Source organism: Apus apus, chromosome 4 (assembly GCF_020740795.1).
Source record: "Apus apus isolate bApuApu2 chromosome 4, bApuApu2.pri.cur, whole genome shotgun sequence".
Taxonomy (NCBI): Eukaryota; Metazoa; Chordata; class Aves; order Apodiformes; family Apodidae; genus Apus; species Apus apus.
Window position 1 is genome coordinate 18,556,275 of NC_067285.1, and position 22,466 is coordinate 18,578,740.

Sequence of the window (22,466 nt, forward strand, 5' to 3'; positions counted from 1 at the left end):
GTGTTACTTAAACTCTGCATGAAAACGGCAGTGGTATAAAATCAGCTCAGAGGTATTTTCATAACCTAATTGGGTTGTCTATATTACAAAACTGTGTTACTCTCACTCTCTGCTCACAATGAGGAAAAAAAAAAAGTTATTTGCAGAAGAATGTGTCATTATTTGTGATGGAAAATTATTTTTAAAAAGCTTTGAAATATGGAAACCTCATTATTTTATCTTTAAATAAGCATTTCAGTCATTAAAACAAAAACAAAAACAAAAACAAACCACCAACCCAACCCCCTAATGTCTCCTGCAGCTTTGATTTCAAACACGTCACATTCTTCATTAAAGCAATCATTGTTAAAACAGAGGGACATAAAGCAACATAGGATTTATTCCTTCATTAAACTGATGATCCGTATATGAAGCCAATTAACATTATGAGTCTGGTGAACATCAAGTGTAAAGAGGTTACAGAAAATTAAAAGCAGTCACCTTGGTCTTTAGATAAAGAAAGAACACTTTTACATTATAAATTATAAGAGTGTCCAAGCGGGACAAATCGGCAAATTTGGTTAATTGGAAAATACATTTTACTGCACATGAATTAGGGTAAAATAACCTTTTAGCTGCTAGCCTTTTTTTCGTGGTCAGGTATGGAGAATGATGGGAAAGGCAGTGTTTGTATGTGGAAAGAAAAGAGAGCTGTTTCATCAAACTCGAGCCATTCAGACTTTATTGAGTTTACAAATGTTCCCTTCAAAGCAGAGCACTCTCTAGGAAATCTCCATTCAGTGGTTTTGCTTGTCAGTTCAGTCTTAGGTTTTCTTGTCATGCCAAAAAAATGAGCAGAGGTGTGTTTGTGTGTGTAGCACAGGAACAGTTCTGCTTTAAGACAGACACAATAAGCCACACATCTATCTCTAATGACTTAGACTTTTCCTTGCAGACCTAGGAACTACTAAGGATGTAATAATAGTAACAGTAGCAATAGTAACAAAACCAATAATAATAAGTGTATGTGAGAGAGGCTTTAAGGGCTTTGCACAAAAAGGGATTTTTTTCTGAAATATTGTAGCTCACCTCCATAGGCAATTTGATACTACAGCTTGTTTTTAGTGTTTGCCTTTGCTAGCTAGATAGAGGGACTACCAGAGAAGTATTAGCCATGATCCAAAACAATTTACTGTTTGTTTGTTTGTTTGTTTGTTTTGTTTTGTCTTGTTGTGGTTTGTTTTTTTTCCCTGTGGTCTCAGCTTTGCAGGAAAGAACTTAAGTCAGGGGGACTTGGAGAGACGTAGAAACAGCCCTGACAACAGCCTTCCCCCGGGGAAGGGACTGAGCCCGCACTCCACCCCAGCTGGCTGGGCCCTGCCACGCGGTGCCGGGCGGTGCTGTGAGCGGGGCGCGGGGCGGTGGGCAGCGAGGTGCCGGTGGTGCGGTGCCCGGCGGGGCGGTGCGGGGCGGTGCGGGGCGGTGCGGGGCGGCGCGGCGCGGGGGCGCGGAGCAGCGGGCGCTCTCCGTGGTGCTGAACTTCTGCAGCCGCCCCAGAGCGGCACCCGCGACTTGAAAGCGGGAACTTTTAACTATGTCAACTCCGCGTTCCGCGCATTAAAATTAAACAGGTATCCAACTGGCAAGGGGTGGGAGACTATAATTGCTTAGTTATCTCCTTGTTTTGCAGCTGCTGCTCCTTCAGAGAAAGTTCAGCCTCGTCCCACTCAGGGTTCTTCTGCTTCTATTTAAAAGGAAACAACTTGAATCACTTCCCCCTGCTCCATCTCACCCTCTGTCCCCTGCAATACGCTGAACTTGCAGGCTTAAAAATGCTGGGAAGAGTGAATCTTGAAGCCAAAACAGCAATGCAGCCCCCTGACTAGAGGAAGGCCTGAGAGCACCATAAAGAAGTTATTATTATTATTTTATCAGGGGTTCTTATGATAAAACACTCACTCTCACTCTGTTCCCAACATCAGAGAAAAAGACACATCTGTCTCTGTGCAAATGGATCCGGCAGTACTGGTCCTGCACGGATTTTAAAGTTTGGGATGGAAAAACTGGCAGGGCAGATCCAGACAGCACCTCTTTTTTATGTTCCTCTTTTTAAGGTTAATTGACCTAAAGCTTGTGCTGCTGTTTTAAGGACTGCAGTCAGATTCAAAACATCAGTCTTGCATTTTGCACGGTACTGTAAAAGCCATTTCAATTCGTATTATACTTTGCTGTTCAGACAGTTGCCTGGATGGTAAGTCAGTATCTGTTGTCAAAGACAGATAACCCTTAAAGTGTTAGTGTGTGTGTATACATGTCAATATACATATATGTGTATCTGTATACATGTAAATGTATATAAACATGTTTGAATGCAGTTTTCTAAATCTGTCACCAGTATGCTAAATTATTGTTGAGTGGTTAAGATCAGGCTGAATCAATCTGTATCTTGGTTACAATTAATTTTTGCCTTGCTTTGCTGAGATAATTCTTTACAGGACTGAAACATAACATCAGCTTGAATACACATTGGGGGAATTTCCACATCTATGCCTAGTGGCATAGATGGCAGATTGAGCAGGTGATATTTCTAAGTCTTATTAGTGTTTATTTAATGGGATTATATTTGCAGAATAACTTTGCAGAGATATTGCTTCTTTTTAATTTCTATCTATTTTTGCACCCGCATCCATCTCCTTTGCTCCTGTGTGAACATGCTATGTCTTTAAATTCTCATCAGATCTAAGAGAGCCTGTGTAGATTTGCTCGCCCTTCCTGCACAGAACATTACAATGTTTATAAAATATTAAATTTATGTAGTCTGCCGGAGAAGCAATTGTTCCAAAATAAAATCAGCAGTCTAGACGAAACATAGACACCAGAACTTATCAACAGTTGTCTGACTTACATCTTCTGATGCATCTTGAGTGGGTCATAATACCAACTTTATTTTCAGTGGTGCATAAATTAATTACACGCATTTAATAACCAAAATATCATTATATTCCCCCTTTAATATCATAAAGGCTTTACGCCAGGGAAGCACTTAATGTGCAGGGGGCCATAACAGGCTATTATCCTTGTGTAATGCTATTACAGAACCAATTATGCGCCATTATACTTGCTTTTTTTGCAGTTTATGTGATTTGATCCAATCCCGCGTCCCTGACTTGAAAATTTCATCTGGGTACTTTAAAGTCTAATTTTCACCCGGGCTGAGGCAAGGGCCATGTCTCTCCGCTGAGCCTGTGTCTCGGATGCATTTTAAAAGTAATTGCAAAGGGTCCCGCCGCATATCATTTGCAGACGGGAAGCGAGCATAAATCCAGAGACCCCTCGCTGTGAACAAAATCAAACTTTGCCGTGGTACGATCGCTTGGAAAGGCAAGGCGTGTGCAGAGCGGCCCCCCAAAACCCATCCGGCAGCAATTAGCCGGCGCTCTTTCAACGCGGGGGTGCAGGCGGCAGGGCAGGGCTCGCCCGGCGGGGTTTGGCCGGGGCCCCCCGGGGGGACACGGGGACTGCCGAGCTTCGGAGGATAAGCGCTCAGAAAATAACGGGATTTTGCTGCTGCTGTTCACATTCCTGGTGTTTGCTGAGAAATGACGGGTTCTTTTTTTAAATATTTTTCTTTTTTTCTTTTTTTTCTTTTCTTTTCTTTTTTTCCCTGCGCTGCGCACCACGTGGGCCATTTGTAGGACCCAATAGACCTATCCAAGTTACTCACTGTAGACAGCGCTGGAAATAATCAGATTAAGGCCAATTATGCGTGAGATTATAAAGGCAAGTGCTGAGAGGCAGAGCATGCTGTAGACAGATATAAAGACATCTGGCCACTTCCAGAACTCCACAGAGCCCTTCTGTCTCTGCAGCCAACAACTCACAGCGCCTTATTCCAGTCAAATATACCCCCAAACCTTACGGGTGATTTTTACTTCTGTTCGGTTTAGGTATGGATTATTTTTATTTGCCTTCTGGATTTTTTCATGTGACTGCATATAAATTTGAATAGTATTTTTTTGGTGTTTGTTTTGTTTTGGTGGTGTTTTTCCTATTTTTTTTTCTTTTAGTTTCTTGCTGAGGACATTGGTTTCCAATGCAAACACAGCTCCCAGTGTGCTGGATGCTTTAAAAAGAAGACAGCTTTTAGATTTTGTTGATGTTTCATTTAGACAAAATATTTTTAAAGGGTTCATTCTTAGCTATAAGCTTTTTTTTTTTTTTTTTTTTTTATGTCATGATTTGCTCCGGAAAGGAAACTTGAGATAATTGATAGATTAGATAGATAGATAGATAGATAGATAGATAGATAGATAGATAGATAGATACATGAATTTATAGGTGGTTGTACAGATGAATGGATAGATAGATAGATAGATAGACAGATAGATAGATAGATAGATAGATAGATAGATAGATAGATAGATAGATAGATAGATAGATAGACAGACAGACAGATAGAAAGAAAGAAAGAAGAACAAGAGGTAAATATTCTGCAGTTCGAGGCGGGGGGAAAGAAAAAAAAAAAACAACAAAAAAAAAGGAGAAGCACACAGAAGCAACAAAGTTTTACTGATTCTGATTACTGTGCACCTACCACGGAGTTTTCTGCCTTTGGCTGTTTCAGTTCGTTGCACAGTGTTAGGCACCACTTTCTCTGCTTCCTCTGGGATGGGATTTCGGACTATGATTGAGTTTCTCCCGGTGCTTTCTTCTGGTTATTCACCTATTCTGTTCTTTCTCCCTCTCTCTGGCTTCAGGTCGGCAGAAGATACCTCGGCGGTGCTTGCTTGGCGGTGCCCGGCTGGGGAGCCGGTGTCCGTGCGAGGGTGCGCGGCAGCTCCGCGCCCTGCGGACTGGCCCCGGCCCCGGCCGCCGTCGGCCTCGCAGCGGCGGGCAGCGGGCGCCCGCCCAGCCGCAGGGCCATGTTCTACTTCCACTGCCCCCCGCAGCTAGAGGGTGAGTGTTTTCGCATAGAGACGTGTAAGTACAAGAATTGAACTTCAAAGTGCGGGGGCGGGTGGTGCGCCGGGGGATGGAGGGGGAAACTGAGCTCTGACCTGCTCCAAGAGAGGTCTGTCGGGGTACAGATGTGTGCTGAGGTAAGATTCAGATCTATAGAAACAGCTGAATATAAAAGCTCATAATCTTTTTTCCTTGACAACACACAGCCTAAATCTCCCTCTCCGCGCTCAGATTTGCCTCTTGTCAGGATGGAAAGGATTGCATTATTTATTTATTTATTTTTAATTTCGTTCTTGTTGGAAAGGCCTTGTTTTTACACCCCCACCCCCGTAATTTTGCCACCTGCCTCCCCTCTGTGGATAGCGATCCGGCAGTTGAGCCTCAGGCTACGAAAGAGATGCTTTTCTCCCTTCCTAGCACAGATGTTGGTGTCATGGCTATAATCGGGACACTTTCAGGACGTGGTCACGCCTCCTCCCTCCAGCCAAAGCAACCGCATAAATCTTTAATGCTATTTTACAAACATTCTGCGGGAGGATGGGGAAATAGGATGCTCGACTGAAAAAAAAATAAAAGGCAGAAAATATATATTTGGGACGATTTTTCCTTTGTGTTACTGATCAGAGGGGTTTATAGATATATATTTAGTTTGTTTAATTTACAGAAGAATTAATGGCAGCCTTCGGGATTTTCCTCGGTCACACCAGCATATGCGCAGAGCCCTATGCACTCTGTCCTTCCCAACAGCGCTGGTAGAGCGGGGAGCAGCCCCTGAGCCTCGGCCGCGCAGCTTCAGCTCCGGGAGCGCTGTCTTGCCGTGCTCGGGCAGTGCACGGTGAGGGAAGCGGCCCGTCCCTGCAAAATCCCCGTGCCCGCCCAGCGCGGCGTCTTGCGCGGGCATTGTCCGACGAGCAAGGGGCTTTCCCTGCACTAGCACTGCCAGGAAGCGGTGATCCAGCGGTTTCAACCATCTCCGGGGAAGGGGCATCCCTAGCTTTAAGCACGGCTGCCTCCGGGCCAGCGGGCCAAGCCGGTGTAAGCATCCTCGGCTGGAAAATTGCCTGCTCAAAGTTATCCTCATCCCAGGCAGGGAAGCGCCAGAGGTCCCTCTGCACCCCACCAGCCTTCCCTGTCACCCCTGCCCGTGCCACTGAACGCTGGGGCGGCTTTGTTCCTTGTTTTTTGGCAGACAGCCTTGCCAATATGTTTTTGTTTGTTTGTTTCTCCGGTGGCAGTCTGGGGCCCGTGCCTTGTTTTGGGGGCCTAGGTCGGGGAGGGTTCCCCACAGCCTGCAGCCTCTGCCTGCGCGGGCAGCAGAGGGGCAGGGGGGCAACTGGTCTGCCCTGCCAAAGGATGAAACTACCCAACATATAGCACCCCAAGTAAAAGCCAAAACCATCCACTCCCTCCTGCCCCCCAAAAAACAACAAACCAAACCCGAAGAAGCGGCTGCCCTTTTTGGTCAGTTTTCAGTGGGTTTGGGCACCCTGGGAGGTCTGGTGGTGCTGGAATGAAGTGACTGGGCTCTGGGGGTCACCAGGACAGAATTTTAATCTGTTATTAACATCCCCCAGGGCTGTAGGGAGCCGTCCGTTTGTGCGGGGAGGGTGCCGGGGGCCAGGTTTGTCTTCCAAATGCTGCAGCAAGATGAGCAGCGAACTCCAGGCCCTCTGCCCCGAGACGGGGCGGGCCTGGCCCGGAGCACTCCACCGGTAGTGTCCTGGAGACACTTATGAACCCTTCTGTGGGTGTGGGTAGTTTTTCTTTTCTGTTCCGTGTTGTTGTTGTTTTGGGTTTTGTTGGTTGTTTGGTTTTGTTTGTTGTGGAATTTTTTACTCTGATTTGTTAGAGAACATAAAGGGAGCGAAGCAGTTCAGCCAGGGCACCAGTGATGTGATACTGGGGGAGCTGAGGAGGCCGGGGTCTGCTCCACAGAAGGTGGTTTGCGTTCCGGTCTGCCCTCCCTTGGCCTCCGATTAGAGACAAGCTATTAGTGCCCCAGTCTGCCTCTCGGGACCCTCGAAACCCCAGTCAGCGGAGGGCACAGGCTTCTTCCTTCAGCTCCGCTGCCGAGCCCAGCTGGGTCAGCCGTGGCCGAGCTCCACTAGCGCACCCACCGCTCCCGGTGCTTGGAGCTGTACTAAGCCCTGAACCCGTGTTCGCCGCCAGGGATGACGGTGTGAGGGACAAGGGGTCCGGCTCAGTCATTGCTGGGAGAGTGTGTGGGAAGAAAACTGCCAGCGGCTCCAGTCCTGCGCCTTCCAGGCTCGGGGGCTTCCCCTTGCTTTCCGCGCAGACAGGCAGGGCTTTTACGAGCTCTAGCTGCCGTGACCACGCCCAGGTCAAAGCCTTGTATTTTCGTTCTTTTAAGACACAAATGGCCTGAAAAAGAACCTTTCCCTGGGACAGGCCGCCCCTTACCCTCGGCGGTGTGAGATCAGGTTGGCAGGACCCCCCCAGCCTGGCGGCTCCCGAGGTGCCTTCCAGGCCGACACGAGGCTTCGAGTCCCGCGGAGATGGGACAGCACGTCCCGCTCGCTCCGTCCTGCTCCCGGAAGGCTCCCAGTCACCGACCCTTTCCTCCTCCCCTGACGTGGCCTGGGGCTACGGCTCCACGCCCCGCGGCCCCTAACGCGGCTCTCCGCCCGCAGGCGCGGCCCCCTTCGGAAGTCATTCCGGCGGCGACTTCGACGACGGGTTCCTCCGAAGGAAGCAGCGCCGCAACCGCACCACCTTCACCCTGCAGCAGGTAGGATCCTGGTCTTCTCCGCTCTCTGCCCTGCACCCCGATTTCCCCCTGCCTGCCCCCTTTCTGCTCCCTGGCTGCCCTTTGCACGCCCTGCACCGCCCGCTTCCTGCCCGGCCCGCAGCCCCGGGCGGCTCCGCTTTCTCCATCCTTCTCAGAAACCTCCCTGGGGCAGCCGGACAGACGCCCCCCGAGAGGGCAGCTCCCCAGCCCTTTCCGCTCCATCCAAGCCTTTCCCTTCCCCTGACAGTTTGCTCTCCTTCCCTCTAACAGCTCGAGGCACTGGAAGCCGTTTTTGCTCAAACCCATTACCCCGATGTGTTCACTAGGGAAGAGCTGGCTATGAAAATCAACCTCACGGAAGCCAGAGTCCAGGTAAATATTCTGGGGAATTATTTAACTCTCGGGTATTCAAACTGGCAAACTTTTTTTTTTTTTTTTTTTTTTTTGACATCATGACTGCAGAGTGCACATTTGGCCAAAGAACGCAAATGAAGACGATCTGTCATTTTCATGATGCACTTTAATAACATCAACATAATGTGGAATATTAGATTAGGTTGATTAATCGGTCATTCATAATTAACTAGTGATAATGTTCTACACTAATTTGTCCGCGTCTCCAAGGTACTAAATTACATCAATGCACATCCATTTCCTTGCTTTTGGTGGGGGTGTGTGTGGAAAAAAGAGCTGAGACGTGATTCTCCAAAGCAGCTATGACCACTGTCAAGCCATGGGGTGAGTCAACTGCAGGGAGCTCAGATGCCAGTAAGAAACCTTCTGCATCTCTTCAACTTTTCTCCATTTCACCTTCTTTCTGGACACTTAATTTAGACAGCTAAAGAGCCTGCAGAGCAATTCCCACACCTTTAATATGATCCAATAAATACAACTGGCCACAATTACTTTAATCTCAATTACCCTTCTTTTCCTACCTTTCCTTTCTTCTATCTTTTTCTTTATTTTTTTCTTCCCCCTCCCCTCCTCCTTTTTTTTGTTTTCATCCAGGTGTTTGTTTTTGCCATATCTGGTGATTAACTTTGTGTGTACAAGCTCTACTAAGAATAACAGTCCTGCAATTGCCAGAGATGGATCCCTATAGCTCTGTAGGCATCCAGCAGGAGTTGCAAGACATTTTTTTGACATGATTATGTATTCTTTTTATTTATGGGGCTTTTCTGCACACTGTTTTTGTATTTTTTTATTTTCATTTTTTAATTTAGGTTCTCAGGGTTAAGACTATGCAAAGATCTAATTGTAGGAAATATAATAGCTTGCCTTTTGTTCCCTAGGGTCATGTTAGTATCTCTTAAAACCCAATGGCTGAAGAGAGATAATGGAATTCACCGCAGTAAATTGGGGATTGTAAACAAATTATTTCTCCTATAATCAGATTATGTGATCCTGATTATTAAATCTGAACATGAATCATTGGTCATATGCGGGCAAATTAAACTGATTATTATTTGGAAATGAAAATCTCCTTTTGCCACTGCATTGTAGGTACTGTCTTTAAAAAAATAAAAAAATAAAATTGCCATGTCGGTTATTGGTGCCTAAAGACTGAACTGCAAATTGAGATAAATGGCACAATTATTGAGCATTCAGAAGTGGAAGATCATAACTTCTTCCTGAAAGGTGCAAGGGTGAGATAGGGGTGGTGACAATTAGATTGCTGAGGACTGGTGTTTAGCCTTGTTGTTGGCTATTATGCAAACAGACAATAGATGCAAGCATTTGTTTAGCCTGCTTTCATGAAGGGAAACACAGAGGTTTGGAGATATGTTTACATTTATACCCCTTGCTCATTCAAATATGATTAATGTGCTATAAAGCAGAGTCTTAATCGAAGATGATGTTGTCAAACAATAACTAAATAGGGAAATAAACGACTTCATCATGCTCTTTCCTCAGAAGCAGAACTGTCAGTGCAAAGTCATTAAAATATGATAATGAAAAATAGCTCAATTAAATGTTGTTATAGCTGTGACCTTCATTCAATTAAGACACAAGAAAGTGTCTGCATTTTGCTTTGCATTTAACTGCTCTAAATTTAGAATATAGATAAAATCATTATTCAACGTTTGCTGATACATGCAATTAAAAGCCAGCTAACTAAAATGGAGTTGTAGCAGGAGAATAATAATAAAAACAAACTCACTTGTACTTGAAGTCATGTATTAAAAGGTGGATTTCTTGACCGCAAGAGAGGCTTGGTATTTTCTGCCTCAAATAAGGTGCTTTCAGAGCATCAGCTCCAAAAAAAAAAGAAAAAAAAGAAAAGAAAGAAGTGTTTGGACTAAAAGTTAGGGGATTAAATCAAGAATAAGAATACTTGTGTTGCATTGTAGGGAAATAAGAAGTTTTGGAAACTAGTGTGTATTAAATCTTCCAAAATTAGTATCTACCACATTTTGAGTCCTCTAAATACACAAACTGGACAGAAACGTAGGAGGAAAACAGAAAATATCAGTCCTTTCCAGGAAATGGGCTGAAGAGGATGGCCTATTATACATTTTCATTTCTGATGTCTCTGATTTTGGCAGCAGCTCATTTAAAGACTTATGTATGGTTTAATCAGTGTGTTTGGCTATGTGTTTAAGTCCATGCCTATAAAAAAGGCTTTTAGATGTGTTAAAACATAGAAACCAATGATAATTAAATGGGTGCATAAAGGCAAGAATACATTCAAATATTTCACTAACTGGCACAGTAATATCACAACTCTGTTTAAAAATAAATAAATGAATATTTTGAACATGTCTTTTGAAAGTCTTTAGACATTCTTGGGTTGTTTTCCAAACAAATGTAAGAATAATAACGGGGACACAAAACAAGAGGAAGTTTTTGCTGAACTTTTCAATGACTATTTTACTGGAGTAACAGTTTGCATTTCCATACTTGCACTTGGCTAAACATGGTATTCAGCCTGGATTGCTCTTCTGCTCTAGGTATGGTTCCAAAACAGAAGAGCTAAATGGAGGAAAACAGAGAGGGGTGCTTCTGACCAAGAGGGCTCTAAAGAAACAATGGCTGAGGTGGCACCTCCTGTGAGAAATTTAAATTCCCCTTCTCCAGCAGATCAAACCAGGAATAAAAAAGAGAGTCTGGAGATCCAGCAAAGGTAAGGGTTATGTGTTATTGGCTGCCTCTCTTCAGGGCAAGTATGTATCATTCATATGTATATACATATAGATGTGGCTGCTGCTAAGCCTTTACCTACACAGTACCATCTTCAGGTACAGCCCAAATCATTAGAAGATCAGCTGTCTTTCTTGCTATTCACTTCTCCCCATGGAGACACTGAGAAGCTGTTGGCCGTGGGAGGCTAAAGTTATGCAGGCTTGGTCCCATCTAGTTGGACCCTGAGCCACCAATGTGTTTGTGTACATGCATATACACTGTCTTTGGAATCAGCTAGTTCTGGTTTTGTAAGGAAGCTATTTTCTCTTCTCCATTAGCCTGAGTAGAGCAGTGGGTCCTACAGGACCTTTCTTCCCATCCTGTTTGCCAGGGACTCTTCTCAACACAGCCACCTACGCACAAGCTTTGTCTCATGTCGCCTCTCTAAAAGGTAAGTGACTTTGTTTAGCTTCAGGGATAAGCTCAAAGAGCATCTCTTTTGAGCTAAGCAGCTCACATTTGAGACAGTGGAGAAGCCTTTGGAAAACAATTATTCCTTCTTTCTGTTATGATTGGCAGTAGTTGCACTGACCAATGCTGAAGGTATAGGAATGAGTCTCCTGTTGTAAATTGTCATATAATTTGTGGTGAAGTTCCTTCATTTTATGCAGACAGTAAATTTTAGTAAGGTCAGGGTTTGTCTCAAGGTGCAAGGCAGGTAGGATTTGCTCCTTCAGGGTTTTCTTTTCAGGTACTACTTTTTAAGGGTCAAATTTATACTGATAAATTAGTTATACATATCCTTTTGCATTATATATTACCTGGCACCATTACTGATGCTTCATCTGCTTTTTGCATGCAGTTTCCTTTGCAGTACATTTCTGCACAACGCCAGCCCTCTCTCTTGTTGAGCAGTAGATTCCCTCTGAGCAATTGAATAAAGTGTGTGCATGGGGACAGGAGAGGATAAAAAGTAATTCCTCATTGCCTGGGACCCAGGCTTCTGGAAAGATACATCCAGTTTTCATATCCCTTGCAGTTCCCAAAAAGCAGCCGTATGCATCTTTTAAAAATAAATCACCAGCTGATCCATTAGCTGTTCCTAGTCTAACAATTTATAAGTCTAAGGGTGTAAGCAGGATGAATTCAATTTATAGATTTATAGGATGTAAAGCCTCATAGCACTGCCAAGCACAAAGTGGCACATACATTTACTGTAGGCCTCAACATGATGCAATAGTTTGTGAGAAAAGTTTCCCAGTTTAAGACCCTCCATTATGAACACAATCATCCTGTAATACTTCTCACTAGGTTCTCTGGCATACCTCATATTCTTTATGAGTATTTCCCATTAAATCAGTATTGCCAAGGTATGTTCCCGAAGCAAATACTTGGAACTGCTGGGTTTTGCATTAAGTCCAGTCTCCTGCCTCCCTGTTCCCCATTCCCTCCTGTCTTTCCAAAAAAGATGAAGTCAAATAAACCATAGAGGTACTTCTGTTTTGGTAGGTGTGGGACCTGCAATTTTGAATCAAGAGAAGTCACACAGGTGTAACCTAAACCTTTAAACTTAAAGGATGACTGTCAACCTAAACCCTGTAAGCAAACAGAGGCTGTTGGACTGCACAAGTTCTCTGGAGCTCTGCCCTGTGACTGTGAGGTCTCAGGGAAGAGACTTTCAGCTTCTTCCATTGGGCAGGAATAACCTCTCTAGAGTAGACACTGGTGAAATTCTTCAGGCAAAAAGATTGTTCATTGATAAATGTAGTTCCAGGCAGGTTGAAAGGTATAAGTGGGGTTTTGTGTTCGCTGAATGATTTTGGGTAGAAGTAAGGGTTTGGTTTTTTTTCTCAAAATATACATGTACATTTTAAAAACTAAATGCATCAACATGTTGTTCTCAGTTGTTTCATGTTTAAATGCAGCTAAATTTTAAGACAAATAACCCAAATATACAAAAGCTAAGGAAAATGAAACAAAAATTAATGAGAAAAAATTAAGGAGGGTTTCTTTAGTTTTATTTATTTGGAAGACTTCCAGATATTCTTTTCTGTGATTTTACAGCTCAGTCACTAAGTTGGGAAATTAATAATTTGCTCCTTTTTGCTTGACAGCATTTTTACAACCTAGGGGCAGGAAAAATCCTATTCCTGAATCTGTTGTAGAGATTCTTATTAGATAGTCAGTTGCCCAGGCTAAAAGGCAGTGTACCTGAAAAATTTGTGCCAAACGTAAATACAGACTTTTAAATAATTTTTATAGGGATGGTCAGTTATCAAATGCATGCATATTCTCTTGATGAGTGTTGTCAGATACACCTGCAATTCATTTCTGAGATGCCCAGTTTATATTTCCTGGCTAGCACTCCAGATGCATGCAAGGGGACTGAGATAATGTAGTGTATTTCAATTCAAGAAACACAGTTACAGATTTGCATATCTGCATAACCACTTATCTTTATGGAGCTGCCTATACCTGTCAGCATATTTCTGTACTTGCAAGGAACTGGTAGACTGAGCTGCTGCTTTAAGGGGAGCTCTTTTTCTTCTGCAGCTAGGTCTCAGTAATGTCAAATGATGGCTTTGAGCTTAACAGAGAAGACTTTGTTGTTCTATAAGGTGGAAAATTGTATTTATACAAGCAGAGAATAATTGTAGCATCTCTCTTGTGGTATTTACATATGAACTATTGTCTCTTCTTTGGCTCATCTCTTCAAGTTCCTCTTTCCCTGTTTCTCTTGGGTTGGGATAGAGGCTGTGCAAAATAGACCTTGAGCTTCAGTTTATTTATTTGGTAATGATGAACAGGACAGTCTTTAGAGGTTCTGAGTGGACCAAAAGTATCACTGGCCTGATTTGTATTCTGTTCTTCTTTGATATGGAAACACCAGCTGAATGATGGTTCATCTAAACCAAAATATTTGAGTACAACCAAGCTTCTGTTTCAGTCTGGAGGAAGAGGTAATGGTTATGGGAAGGAAAGAAAGGACAGGGAGTGACACAATGCTCAGAAGACCTTTATATAACCTTTGTTTTGCTCAATTCAGTTTGTTTGACTCTCTTTTCTGATTTCCCTCTTTGGGCTAGAAGCTGATTTGTACACTTCAGACCTGTTCAAGGACAACTAACCCTACATTTAGGTGGACACTAGCCTGTACCCTTATATGTCTTAATGAAGTAACCTAAGTATCTCCCTTGAGAATCTAGTCACTTTTTGGAGCAGAAATGCTGACAGGACTCTGTCATAGTGATTCAGAAGGCACAGGATTTTATACCACACAAAATCCCATCAAACTCAGCACAGGAATTTTGAGATGTTTGTTTTTTGGATTGCCTGGGTAAGGAGAAATTCAGCAAGTAGTAAGGTTTTCCAGGATTTTCCAAGTTTTACTGAAGAGTGCAATGATCAAGAACTCTTCCTGGTATGTCTCTTGTGCCAACCATGCTTTGAAACTACCAGGAATTCTTTGTGCTTTTGAAAGTAAACTAGTTACTCCAGAATCAAAGCACAATTTCACTACCAATGGATGCATGACCCTGCTTTCTTCTGTGCAGATGTCAAATTAAATTAAGCTCCTCTGTGTGGATCCTGTAAATACATATGTATTCCCACCATGGGGAGAACCATCCTGGCCAGTAAAGGGAACTGTTTATGTCACTGAGACCATAAAAACCACCTGCAGACACATGGGCATTCTCAGAACATCAGATACTCCTGGAAAGTCTAGGTTGTTTTCTTATTCTTTTGAGAAGACAAGACGTGCTTTGTTGGACTTATCAGCCTACACATCATTGGTGTCAGTGAGTAACATTTGACTAGTGCTTTAGAAGGAGACAATTAAAATCAATACAGTGAATAACAATTGATGGCTGTGATGTAGCTAATTAATAACTATTTTCTGCTACCAGGGACCATTTTCATTCTGCCACCTGAGAGTTCTCTGTCTTCTGTAAATAAACTAATACCTCTCTTTCTCCTTCTCTGCCTTTGAGTTCCAGACTCAGATTTCTAAGGCTGTATACAGTGTCCAGGGCACATGTTTCCAGGATCAAATTCATAGTATAAGGATATACTAGTTGATTATGAATTGGTCTGGCAGAGACAAGAAATCTCAAGATGGGCTAGCATAGGGCAGGGACTGAGTCTGCAGCTTTGGTTTTGGAAAGACTCTGTGGTAAACTGTAGGCTTGCCCCATGCCTTGTGTGGCTCTGCAACTCTTCAACAAGAAGGCGAGTCCTCTCCCTCTCTGAAGTTTAGCACATGGGAGGCTGTACTTAGTAGCAAGCATCTGTTAACTACCATATTACCTCACTATATACTGGTCTTACAGGAAACATGATTTCTCATTTGAAAAATTAGCATAAAGTAATGATTTACATGGTATACAGGGTTTTCTACATCAGAGTTTTAAGTTCTTCACCACTGGCCCTAGTCAGGAAGAAGGTTGGATCATATAGATGAAATTTCTGGTGTTCATTGTTCTCTGAAATTGTCCTAATTTGACAACTATGCTACTTCATTGTGGTGACTTCGACATTTCCATGATCCTCCAAGAAGAATCACTTACTGTAAGCCATGCATCTGCAGTCCATTTAGTAGATTTAATTGCAGACCTCAAATATGAAGGGAAAATACTTGTTTTATTTATGGGCTGTATAACAATAGAGTCATCAGGAGAAGCTAGTGTTCTGTGCAGAGAGAGACCTCAAAGTACCTACTTAATGGATGACAGCATGAATGCAATTCATTAATGTAGAAGATGTTATTAATGGGTGTAAACAAGAATCTCCGGTTTTTAGCGGAAGTGTTCTGCCATTCTGGTGGCTGAGGCCAAGAGTGTGTCTGTTACATTCCACTGAAATTTCCCCAGACCCTGTGATGAGTGCAGTGTATGAGAAGAGAAATAATTACACTTGCCAGGGAATTACTTTCATAATTCACCCACAGCTCTGCTCAGTGCAAGTTATAGCTCAGTTGGTTTTCACGGTACCTCCACATCACTGATAGAGAGGCAGGATTACATTATGCACATCAAAGTGGATATTCCAGGGCACCATTGATTAGGCTCTTTTATGGTTTGTTGCTGCTGTGCTTGCTGTTGTTCATATTATGGAGGCTTAATTGCAGCATCCAGGAAAAAAACCACAATAACTAGAACTGCGCACCCATTACATTTCAATTTCTATTATGGAAAGATGAAGTGAATTTTCCTGATTGCATTGGGCAATTCCCATGGCCAAGGCTGAGAAAGAAATGTTCAAGGACCTAACTTACCGTTGAACTCATGTTTACTGAATTGAAAAACCGCTGCCTACCATAAGACTGGGCAATAGAAATCAAAACTCTTGGAGTCCTTTATTTTCTCTGTCATTCTTGGTTGTGGACTTACTGATTTTTCTCGTGATATAGCAAATATATAAAGTGGGTTCTGTTTGGTGTTTCCCCTGGTTTACCTGCTACTGTGACTTTAGAGAATTTAAAATATATCTTTAGTTTGCTGCAGGTGCACAGACCTTGAGCAAATTACTTTGATTCCTGTACCATAGGTCCCCTACTCTAGCACTGCCCTACATTGTAGATAGATTTCTTTGGGTCTTTATCACAAATACTAGGGAATATGCAGATACTAGAAGCCCTAAGAGCCATGGGAGCCAATGGGAGCTGATTTGTTCCTCAAGGACAAATCTTGATTAAGTTAGTGGACCTTAGCTGGGCAGGGTTTCCTACTGACCCCTCTTGGAGTGACATATGTCTGCAGGATTTAGGGTCAGATCACGTTTTTGACGTGGAAGGGAAGAGTGATAAATGGTTGCTGCGCTGACAGTATTCAAAGGATTGAATTTATTCATCCAGCTCTTGTGGAATTTGCTTCCAGCTTTCTGGTTCAAACAGGCAAGGTCCTGCCTTCTGAATTATTTTTTTGGAACAATACTAATGGCACAAATAAAGGAAGAGTAAATCTTACAGTTCCAATATCAAGTTATTTACACAAAAAGGCTTTGGCTAGATTGAGCCAGATTGTTAGCTCTTTGTGGTTTGCATTGGGCAAATAGGGCTCACAAGCCAAACTATTTGGACTCTGCTGTCAGCTCTGAAGTGCTTTCTCAGCCTCTGGGCAGAACAAGGTGCTTTCCACTCTTAAACAGCTTAGACAACACAAGGAGAAACTACCTAGCTCAACTTTAGCAGCACTGATAAATTATACCGGGAGCATCTGGTGCCTCTTCATTTCAGGCTTTAAGTTCATGCCTTTCTTTTTTCTTCTGAACCTCCCAATTCAGAGCTCAAGAAGGTCTGGATAAAGCCACTTTTGCTTTTTCTGTTTGTGCCTCAGGCTTTAATAGACATGATAGTCATGTGTAAAGACAGAGAAGGAGCTTCCTTTGAATTGGCTCTCACGGGTAAATGACACTATGAACTCAAGGTTGTTGTTGACCTTCTAACCTTTGTGAAAGTGATTTCAGAGTTTATGAGGATTTAGAACTCGAGCAAACCAATGTGACTACTATCAGAATAACACAATACTTAAATTAAACATAATACTTTTTGTGAAAACTGAACAGCATGCATTGAGAAGTGAGGATTTTAAATGGGAATTTTTTCTTGCTTCCCTCCATGTCAGGTTTTTGTTCAGCTGTCCACGTCAAATGCTGGTATGCAGAAATACTGAAAGAGGAAGGGAACTGAGGCCTTGCCTTCTGGAAAGCGATCTATTACGTTCCTTAAATTGTACCAATATATATGCAAAATATAAGTATATAAACATATACTTTTGTATCTATATGAGCCCCACTCTTCTCAGCTGAAACTGAACCTTGGAACTGTACAAAAGGGTTTGCAACCAAAATTGTAGATCAAATACCATTACAATTGAAATGAGATGTTGGCAGAGACAAGACAGAACTAATTTAATTTTTCTTGTCAGTCTCTGTAGTAGATCAATTAAACTGCCAAGTGGATCAAGTATTTCAGACTGTATTTATTACATTAAGTATTTATGTTCAGGCTGAACATTTCAAGTATGATCTCATATAGGAATACAAGGAGGTTCAGATCAATTCAGCAGAATTTGCTGTAAGTTAATGGAAATGTAATTGTGTATTTTAATTTTGTGTACAAGAGGCAATAAGTTCCTGAAAGAAAGACACTGGTCCCCTGTCCATGTTGCAGCAACTTGATTCAAACCCCGTTAAAATAATAACAGATTGTCATAGATGTTAGTGGAAGCTGTACCAAGATCTAGCGCTAACAGCTTAACCCTCACTGACTTTGACAGGAGCTAGGTGTCTAATCTCCTCTGAGGACCTCAGTGGTCTTAGACATCCTGTCCAACCATGACAATTCTGTGATTCTGTGATTCTGTGATTCCTTCCCCACTATGGAATCAGGGTTACAGCAATAAGATGTAAAACCCCCTTGATATCTGCTATATATGGATGGCTCTTTCTTGGTGGTCCATTGTGGGCTGACTGATGGGCAGGTGGAGACCTTGGACTCCTGATTCTCCCATTGTTTGTGTTGCCTTTTTTCCAGCAAAATCTGATAGATTTCACTGGGCTTACTACCTGCAGATACAGGCAATTATAAAGTGGATTCAACCCTCCCTTTATATTAAAAAGCAATAGGGCTAAATCCTACTCTCCTATGTTCTAGCTGGACCCTAGAGCAAATTACACTTGTTAATTTACTTTTTTTTTTTTTTTTTTTTTTTTTTTTAAATGTGAGCTGTTTTTTGCAAGTATTTTAACCTCAGTGAAAATGAAAGAAATGGTTTATGGGTGAATTATGCTAGAGGTAGCCTAGTTTCCATCACAGGTAACTCTGCACCCTGAGGTTGCAGAGCCACTGGGTAATATCAGGTCTAATTATTAAGCAAAGAGCTTAGGTACTGAAGAGATATATACTGAAGACTGATAAATATTTTATCCCTCTCTAACAATGAAATGAATATTATTCTTAGGGGATGGAGCCTATTCCTACTCTTTTGAAAAGGGGAAGACCCTATTCCACTTCTCCCCATCTCCCTCTAAGCAGACGTTTGTGTTTGATACTGTTTTAGGTACCACAGAAGAGCTAGCCCTGCCCTCAGCCTGGGAGCTGAAGAGTAATGTTTGAAAGGTTCACTCAGTTTGTGTTAGAAAGCAGCAGTGCAAAGACGAGTGGTGCACAGGCAGGCCTCCACACTCCCCCATATCAGAGCTGAACCTTAAGACAGTGGGACTTAACAGCAGTGGAAAAGCAGACTTCTTTGTGGCTTCTGCAGCCAAAGACCTGCTGCAAGCTGCGGGGACTCCGAAGTGCCTGTCCTCTCTTCCCTCTTGTTAAAATAGCCGCTGTCCAGCACCTCTGCAGTAGCTGCAATTGAAATGGGAGAAAAAATACTTTAAGAGAGTGGTTTGTGGTGGAAAAAATCTCAAGTTTCGTTACTGGGTGGATTTTGTTATAAACCTTGCTTCTGACCTAGTCAAAGCAGCCACAGAATCCAAGACTGAACTTGCTAGTGCAAAGAACAAAAAATTATTTTAATCAAGTGCTGATATTTGCCTTTGTGGTTAATTTGAATTCCTGGACCCATGGAAATGTTGGTCTGCTGATCATATTCTCTATCAGAGGAGTATTACAAAAGAAACTTTCCAGTTACATTGATAACTTGTCTCTTTTAGATTCTGTTTTTAAAAATGCAAAGAGCATTTTCTCCTGAGTGTTACCTTCAAGCTGCTATTCTCTGACAATTGCTGTAGAGAAGTCTTGGCAACATCCTAAAAACAAACAACTGTCTGCTTTCATTCCCAGCAGATGGGTGCTGACCCGTGGCTACTGAGAGCAGAAGTGTAAAAGAAAGACTACCTGCTCCCTGCAGGTTATTAGTTCCATCACTTAGTCATGAGCCATTTAACTCAAATATTAACTGCAGAAATTAAAGCAAGTCCTTGGCTTGGAAAGATCAGAGGAAGACATTGCGTTGTGTCAGGATGCGTGCAGCCAGGCTGTTTGTTGTTGGGAAGCAGCATACTAGCAAAGAACAGGCGTTTTGCAGGGCAAGTATCAATGTTAACGAAGATAAGCCAGAGGAAGAACCTGCAATGGTTCATCTCAGAAAGGCAGCTGGTGGAGGGAGGACTGCCTGTGGCAGCAGGCTGCAGGGAGAACTTTGGGCTTAAAGGAAGAAGAACACCCATTGCACTCTCTCTTCAGTAAGCATTATTGCCTGCTTGGGGCAGCCCATGTCTCAGATGCACAGGATAGAGATGGTCTGGCCTATCCCTCCCTATGTGAGTCTTAAGTCATGTCATCTTACAGTGAAGTAGGAGAGGGTCATTAGTTCCTGTATAGTAACCACAGTATTTTCATCTTTATCTCTGCAGTATTTTTTCAGGTGTAAAGAGATGGCACTCCCACACTCACCCAACAAATGCAACTGCCCATATTGATCAGGTTTCAGCATGCAGGTGAAGGGCAGGGGACACCTCCAGCCTGTGGCTGGTGGTAGCCACAGAGCAGAAATTTTGGATGAGAACTGAGTATAAGCTCAGCCTTGCTTGTGGGGAAAACTCATGTGTGATCTAAACTTCACTGCTTGCTTTGGACTCCCCTTGCCCTCACTCACTGTTTGTCACCCTGGATGACTCATAGAGCAAGATCCTGAACAGTGGGCCTCAGCAGAACAGGATCTGGCTTTTCTAGCCCTGATCCAGAGAACATCTATATACCCACTAAAAGTCAATAGACAAGGGAGCTGTTGCCATTTGAGTCTCCAGTCCCATCTCTGCCCTCTCCAGATTGACTGGGGAGGGAACAGTCAGTCCCCATGACCTTCCCCATCAGTGATGGTGCCTTGTCTCCTTCCTCCTCAGGGAGCCCGCTGTGCTCGTGCTGCGTTCCAGACCCCATGGGCCTCTCGTTCCTGCCCACCTATGGCTGCCAAAGCAACCGCACCGCCAGCGTGGCTGCACTGCGCATGAAGGCCCGGGAGCACTCGGAGGCCGTGCTCCAGTCTGCCAACCTCCTGCCCTCCAACAGCAGCAGCCCCACTTCTCCCACCAAACCTGGCCCTGAGGGCAGCCAGGACAAGCAGCCCTCCCCATCCAAGGAGCACATGGAAGGAGAGAAGAGTGTATGAGGCAGGACTGGCATTGGCCTCTTGGCTCAGGGCGGGTACCCACCGCTGGGGCTCTGCCTTGGTGTGAACTGCAGTGTGGCCATGCTCCAGCCAGAAGTCATGGTGCCACCAGGGACCCAGCAAACCTGAGTGGCCTCTTTGGCTGCCTTTCATGCACCCTTGCTTTTCTTGTGCCGCTGTAGGTTCATTCCCCTGATTTATTGGCACCATCTGTGTTTGGAAACATTTGTGAAACTCTTTTTAGCCTGCCTCCACATTCCTGGGACACTGAAATGCCCCGGATCCTGGCTTGCTGCTGCACATCTCAGCTGCCCATCCTGCATGAGAGGGAGGACTGGCAGCAGGCCAGCAATTCTAGAAACGAGATGGAGGGCAGGAGATGCATTCCAGGCATCATTTACTCCACCACACACAGCAGAGGTGAAGGATTAGTCAGGTATATACCAGACTGGCCTGTTGTTTTCTGATGGCATTTTACTTCAATCAGATCTATCCCAGTCAAGACAGGTTTAAGAGAAACAGAAAACAGAATGAAACTCTTAATGATTTTTTTTCCTTCTTTTCCCTGAAGGTGAAGCTTTTCACGGAGTAGATTACTGGGAAATTGCTGACATGAGTTTACCTGTGAATAAAATCCTTGCACTAGTCTCTATGTGAACATTACTCTGTTACTCATGCCATTCCCTTGGTTGGACATAAAAGACACATGACTCCAGAGCAGCACTTATAGCTTCAAATAGTAATGCTGGTATTTTGTGGAGAGTGCAGTTGTGTCTAGATCTACACAGACTTGGGAGGTACTTTAACATTGTTCTTTTTGAAAGAAAGACTAGAAAACAAAATAATCCTGCATTACAATAGTGCAAGTATGTCCTTGCATGTTTTGTTTTTGATAAAGAGGAAATAAATCTTGGAAGGATATTCTCTTCTGCCATCCAAAATCAAGATAATTCCATTAACTGAAGGCTTGTTGTAATTAATCTAGATATGAAAATATCTTTATTATTATAGAGTGGGCACAGTGCACAGGAGAAATTGATGCCTCAGGAAGTATAGTCTTATATCTGATCCAAAACTCCCCAAAGCAAAGCAGACTAAGATCTGATGCTCTAGAGCAGGTATTTTAGTCTGAGGTGCCCCACATTTTTTCCATGGGAAGTGCACATACAAATTTAAACTTAGTGACATATACTTGCTTTTCTCAGGTGCCTTTTAAAGACTCCTTAGGCTTGTCCGCAGACATCCCCGGAGAACAAGGTGAAACCACTACTCTGAGACTTGGTCAAGTAACTGGAGCCCAGAGGAAGGATTCTTGTTAGCTCTGAAAGTCTTCAGAGCAGAGACTTGGTGAGAACACTGCTGAGGTCTAGTGTCAACAAGAGGCTTTCCATTACAGCCCTAGAAGTGGTGCTGTTTAACTCTCAGGCTGACTTAGGCACAGAGTCTTGACTAGCAGTCTTTAGGTTTCCACTTACCAGCTCAGACTTTTTTGCCCATGAATTTTACAGAACCTTGGACTTTTCCATGGCTTG

At 43.4% G+C, this 22,466-nt stretch overlaps 1 protein-coding gene across 1 annotated transcript; it reads left to right on the forward strand.

Moving 5' to 3' along the window:
- The first annotated feature begins 4,901 nt into the window (after positions 1-4,901).
- DRGX (dorsal root ganglia homeobox) lies at positions 4,902-20,935 on the forward strand. Its single transcript, XM_051618730.1, has 6 exons — positions 4,902-4,935; positions 7,593-7,690; positions 7,961-8,062; positions 10,642-10,814; positions 11,152-11,264; positions 20,669-20,935. Exons 1-6 carry the CDS (start codon positions 4,902-4,904, stop codon positions 20,932-20,934), a joined length of 786 nt encoding a protein of 261 aa, XP_051474690.1. The 3' UTR covers position 20,935.
- The last annotated feature ends 1,531 nt before the right edge of the window (positions 20,936-22,466 follow it).

What these genes read in the sequence shown, in the direction of transcription:
- DRGX (XM_051618730.1), top strand. Translation starts at nt 4,902, where the DNA reads ATGTTCTACTTCCACTGCCCCCCGCAGCTAGAGG. An exon ending in TCACGGAAGCCAGAGTCCAG is followed by an intron (nt 8,063 to 10,641) that starts GTAAATATTCTG and finishes CTTCTGCTCTAG; the next exon opens with GTATGGTTCCAAAACAGAAG. An exon ending in TCATGTCGCCTCTCTAAAAG is followed by an intron (nt 11,265 to 20,668) that starts GTAAGTGACTTT and finishes CTTCCTCCTCAG; the next exon opens with GGAGCCCGCTGTGCTCGTGC.